The 5,728-nt window shown below is 54.8% G+C and overlaps 1 protein-coding gene across 1 annotated transcript; it reads right to left on the bottom strand.

Moving 5' to 3' along the window:
* Window positions 1-2,800: 2,800 nt before the first annotated feature.
* Window positions 2,801-5,350, bottom strand: LOC103798464 (chromosome unknown open reading frame, human C1orf50; the record flags this gene model as incomplete). Its single annotated transcript, XM_009070726.1, has 3 exons — window positions 2,801-2,992; window positions 3,632-3,763; window positions 5,264-5,350. Coding segments are annotated over 3 exons (411 nt in total), but the record flags the coding sequence as incomplete, so codon positions are not given.
* Window positions 5,351-5,728: the final 378 nt, after the last annotated feature.

The following is a 5,728-nucleotide window of genomic DNA, read 5'->3' as shown; positions in this document are numbered from 1 at the left end:
GGAGCGACCACCCTGCATCCCCGGCGGGGACAACCTGCATCCCCCGCGGGGACAAACTGCATCCCCTGCGGGGACAAACTGCATCTCCTGAGGGACCACCCTGCATCCCCTGCGGGGACAACCTGCATCCCCCGCGGGGACAAACTGCATCCCCTGCGGGAACAAACTGCATCCATCCCCTGCGGGACCAACCTGCATCCTCTGCGGGAACAAACTGCATCCGTCCCCTGTGGGACCAACCTGCATCCCCTGCGGGAACAAACTGCATCCCCTGTGGGACCACCCTGCATCCCCTGCGGGAACATCCTCTGCGGGAACAAACTGCATCCGTCCCCTGTGGGACCAACCTGCATCCCCTGCGGGAACAAACTGCATCCCCTGTGGGACCACCCTGCATCCCCTGCGGGAACAACCTGCATCCTCTGCGGGAACAAATCCATCCCCCCTGCATCCTCTGCGGGAACAAACTGCATCCATCCCCTGCGAGACCAACCTTCATCCTCTGAGAGACACCTGCAGGACCAATCTGCATCCCCTGCGGGACACCCTGCACCTCCTGAGGGACACCTGCATCCCCTATGGGACACCCTGCACCCCCTGAAGGACACTTGCAGGGCACCTTTGGGACCACCTGTGGGACACCTGCAGGACCAACCAGCATCCCTTGAGAGACACCTGTGGGACCACCCTACATTCCCTGTGGGACACCCTGCACCTCCCACAGGACCCTCTGCATCCCTTGATTGACACCTGAGGGACACCCTGCATCCCCTGCAGGACCACCCACACCTCCCTGTGGGACCCCACGCAGACCCTGCACCCCCTGTGGGACCACCATGGGACACCTTCCATCTCCTGCAGGACAGCTTGGCTGTCTGGGCTGAAAGCACAAGAGGAATCCCACCAGAGGCTACAGAGGTCCATGACCACCCCCTGACCCCCTTGTGTGTGTCATGGTACAGGTAGTAATGATGGGAAACAGAGATCAAACTGGGGCAGGAATCCCCACATCCCAGAGGAGCATAAATCAACACATGGTGTTGCTGTAATTAGCACCAGGCAAAGCCCATGCAGTAATTAACTTTCTCCCTTCCAAGTTAAGATTTAATAACACGCAGTAAAGTAAGACCTGGAGCAACAAAACAGGCAGGGTAAAAGCCCATCAAATGAGACACTTGTGACTTGACAAGGAATTAATTACACCCTGGTCTGATAATAATAATAACAACAGTAATAATAAATTGCTGTTAATCTGCCCTTGTGCTCCAAGTGAGGTAAAATGTCCCACATTGACTCCCAGGAGCAGGTGTCTGCCAACCAGAGGCTCAGCCTCACTGGGATGTGAGTGAGACTGCACCAGGCAGAGGTGGGGAAGAAAATTTGGGTTAAAAACATCCTGGGCTGCCAAGGAGCTGCCTCAAATCATTCCTCTGTGATCCTTGGTGGGAACAGCTCTTCCCATGGGGAATCATCACTACCAGCAGCCTCAAGCATCTCCCAGGGTGCAGGGATGAGGACAGAGGGACAGGAGAAACTGGAGGAGAGGATGTGCCCTGCAAAGGGGGAATGAACTGCAGCACAGGGATGGTGCTGGTCCCCAAGGACCTTGTGGTTGGTCTCCACTGAGCAGCATCACCTCCACTTGTGGTGGGCCCCAACTCCAGGGTCAGAGTTTAGCTCCCACAGCAATCCCCAACCCTCCCACACTGCCTGCAGAGGAGGTGGCTAAAGCCACTGTGCATATTCAATGCCTGGAGCAGCACATCAGGTCATGTTGCCATCTCAGAGAGGTGAATAAGTCATGGGAGGATCCATCCAGATGTGATGTTACATGCCAGGATCCAACCTGGACATCTCTGCCAATGAATTCCAACCTTGGCTCCTCACAGAGGAGCTCACAAGCTCCTGGAGGAGCCCTGTGTGGCTGTGCAGAGGAAGGACAACTCCCGGAAGCTCTGATCTTTACTTCTCCCCAGTTCCTGGTGGAAAAAGAGGCTGGAGGTGTCCTACAAGCTCCAGGTGCCACCAAGTCTCCCTGGTAAAGCCAAAGGGATACTTGTCATGCAGAAAGAACACAGGGCCTCGCTCAGAGGCACATTGGTGGAAAAAGAGGCTGGAGGTGTCCTACAAGCTCCAGGTGCCACCAAGTCTCCCTGGTAAAGCCAAAGAGATACTTGTCATGCAGAAAGAACACAGGGCCTTGCTCAGAGGCTCAGATCAAGACTGATTTATTTCATTTTCCCCACTGCTCTGGCACAAAGGTATCCAATGTCCTGTCTCTACCTTGCAGCTCATGAGCAAAATCCCAAGGCCTATGGAGAGCATCTGAAGCCTTCACAGCACTTTTGAGGATGCTCTTCCCAAACAAGAGAGCTCCAGGTCACCCCATGTTCCTGACTCAGGAGTCCAGGACCAGCTGGGACAGACACTCTGGTCAGAACAGACCCTTGCACAGGGTTTTGACTACTCTTTCCAAGCCCCAGAGGCATTTTAACGAGGAGATCATTACCTGCTGCAGGTTCTCAGTGGTACACCAGAGCCAAGCAGGTAGGACAAACTATTTTAGAGCACTATCACACCTGCCCCAAGCATTTCTGCTTTTTGCCTCTTGGAACTCACTCCACCTGCCTCTTGCTACAGCCAGCAAAATAAATTACTCAATTACTAGAAAATCCAGTAGAATTAGTCTCCTTAAAGCACAGAGCAAGTACTGACATCAGCACTTTTGTCTCTTGGTCTCTTTCCTTGCCCTGCCCTTAGCAGCACACAGGCACTGTGTCCCCTCACCCAGGGACAGGAGTCACTCCTGGGACTTGGTCAGGCCCTGGAAGTTGGGCTCTGTGCAGGGAGGTAGTGCTGCCTGTCGACTCAGCAGCTTCTCCAGGATGGCTATTTCAGCATCTCGTCTCTCAATGTCCTCAAAGGGAGTCCAGGACATGTCGTGCTGCAGCTTATAGGCACCAAGAAACTCGTGGGGAGCTGTTCCCCATTCCTGGAGGAGAGAGGAGAGATTCCATCAGTCCTCAGTTTCCCTTGGGGGCTGTGCTGTGTCTTCAGCCCCACCACCTTCAAAGCTGCCCCAGACATGAAACCATCCAACTTCCAACTCCAAAAACAGGCTCAGCTACCCCAAGTCCAAGATCAGGTCAAGCCCCAGTGCTGATGCCACAGGGAGACTTGGGGACATGAGATCTCCCTGATCCTGCTCAGAGCTTACACACTCCATGCTTTGCATTGAAGCCTTCACTCTGCATTTAAGAAGGAGGAGACCTCCAAGACCACCCCCCAGGCTGCAGGTGAACTCATTCCCTGGGCTGAAGCACCTGAGACCATCCTGCCAGGGAAGGTTCAGGGCATATTGGCAGTTCTTTACTTCTAGAGAAAGAACTGCAGGGACTGAAGGGCAGAATTCAGGTCCAGGACCCAAAGGGCTTCTTGCCATCACCCACCAAGGGCCAAGAGAATTGCATAAGATGACTCTGGTCCCATCAGACTAACCCAGACCAAGGGCAAACACCAGCTGAGCAGGGGCCAACAAATGTCCTCATCAAGCTGGTGCTTTTGTCTGAGATCCACATGTTTCCAAGCACCAGAAATGTGACTTTTCTTCCCTCCCTGCTTCCACACCCACCTTAGGAGACAGCATGGAGAAGTATCGCTGCCCACTCTCCCTCCTGTACATGTAGTAAATGTTTCCTGGCTTCTTCACAAGGTTGCAGGCCACATGATTCAGATCAGCATCTCTGTTAGCTTCATCCAAGACCTAGAAAACACAAATTTACAATGTCTACACTTGAAATAAAATGACAATGTGCTATTGCCTCTCAGCAAGAGCCCAAGACACGTCACTTGACACATGGCTCAAGCGGCCTTGTCCTCTCTGTCACAGGTCTTACTTTACACAACTTTACTTGCCCTGGGAAGGAAATGCTTTCCAAAGAGAGAGGTTTTTTCCCAAGTTTTCCCTGTCAGCTGGACCTTGGAGCACCTCTCCACAGAGGTGGAGATACCTCCAAGCATCAAGGACCTCTGCACCTCACCCCAGGTTCACCTCTGTGCCTGACCCCACCACGTGCTGGGCTTGTTCCTCATTTCCACAGAGAGCTGCCAGACCCTGGGGGCTTCCTGCTGCAGTCCCCAAGGGAAGGGACAGCAAACAAAGGCGAATTCATCTCCCCAGCTCCACCAGCTGCCTGCTCCAGGGCCCCAGCTCCACCAGTTAATGATTACATGACGTAATGGCCTCAGTGGCAGTTGGCCAGTTGCAGTGACTGGCAGAACCTTTCCCACTCTGGCTCCAGATTTCACCCCTAAGGGTGAAGGCTGAATTGCAGAGCACAGCTGAGCCCTGCTGGGTTCTGCTGGGGCCATGCAGTCCAGCAAATGAGTTGGGATCAAGGGAAGAGCTGAGCCTGTCATGGGGCAAGAGCTCATCTCTCCCAGGGGCTCAGACCCAGCCAGGGCCACATTGTCACCCCACCCCTGGGAGCCAAACCAGTCATCCCCCAGTCCTTCCTGACACCTGAGTGCTTTAGAGAGTCACCTGTCCCAAAAGAGAGTTATACCCTAGTCCTTCCTGACCCCCAAGTGTTTTGGAGAATCACCTGTACCAAAAGAGACTCATCCCTCTGCCAGGCTGGATGAGGCCTTGAGCAACCTGGTCTAGTGGGGAGGTGTCCCTGTCCAGGGCAGGGGGTTGGGACTAAATGATCTGTAAGGTCCATTCCAACCCCTAAAATTCTATGACTCTATAATGTTCCAGTCCTTCCTGACACCTGAGTGCTTTGGAGAGTCATCTGTCCCAAAACAGAGTCATGCCTCTGCCAGACTGGGTGAGACCTTGAGCAACCTGCTCTGGTGGGAGGTGTCCCTGCCCAGGGCAGGGGGTTTGGGGCTGGATGATGTCTAAGCTCCATTCCAACCCCTAAAATTCCATGATCCCCCAGAGGTTCCTGACACCCGAATGCTTTGGAGAGTCACCTATCCCAAAACAGTCATTCCTTGGTCCTTCCTGACACCAGAGTGCTTTGGACCACCCATCCTTACTCTTCCACTTTATCCAAAGTCCTCCCTGATGTGCCCAGAACTTGGGGAAAGCACTGAAACCAACACTACCACCAGACATCAAACCTACTGACTCATCCCTGCTCAGCTCCTGCCCACGGCTCTCAGCCAGACCCCAGACCCACTCCAGGCCCCAGGAGTGTCCTGGCAGCCAGGGCAGGCAGGACAGGGAGCCCCGTGCAGGACACAGCGCACTCACCTTCCGCGCCTGCTCCTGCAGGTGGCGGATCTGCTCCGCGATCACCGTCAGCTTGCTGCACGCGTTCGCCCGCACGAAGTCATCGGCCTGAAGGGGACACAGAGGGCTGGGGAGGATGGCAGGAGCTGCCCTGGCACCCCCGGGCAGTGTGGTGATAGCCACGGAGCAGGGACCAGGCACTGGGAGCAGTAGGATGTACTGGGTTGGGCTGAGAGGCAGTGGGATGCACTGGGAGGAGGCAGTAGGACTCAGAGTGAAGCATTTAGGTGCGCTGAGAAGCTCTGGGGGACAAACTGGGCAGCACTGGAAGGCAGTAGGAGGCACTGGGAGGGATAGTAGAGCATACTGGGGGGCACTGGGGTGGGCTGGGAGGGATAGTAGAACATACTGGGGGTCACTGGGGTAAGCTGGGAGGCACTGGGAGGGATAGTACAATATACTGGGAGGCACTGGAGTGGGCTAGGA

This window comes from Acanthisitta chloris, unplaced genomic scaffold (assembly GCF_000695815.1).
Source record: "Acanthisitta chloris isolate BGI_N310 unplaced genomic scaffold, ASM69581v1 scaffold35292, whole genome shotgun sequence".
In the NCBI taxonomy this organism is placed as follows: Eukaryota; Metazoa; Chordata; class Aves; order Passeriformes; family Acanthisittidae; genus Acanthisitta; species Acanthisitta chloris.
Note: the sequence above shows the minus strand (reverse complement) of the source record. Positions and strands in the feature narration are given on the sequence as shown.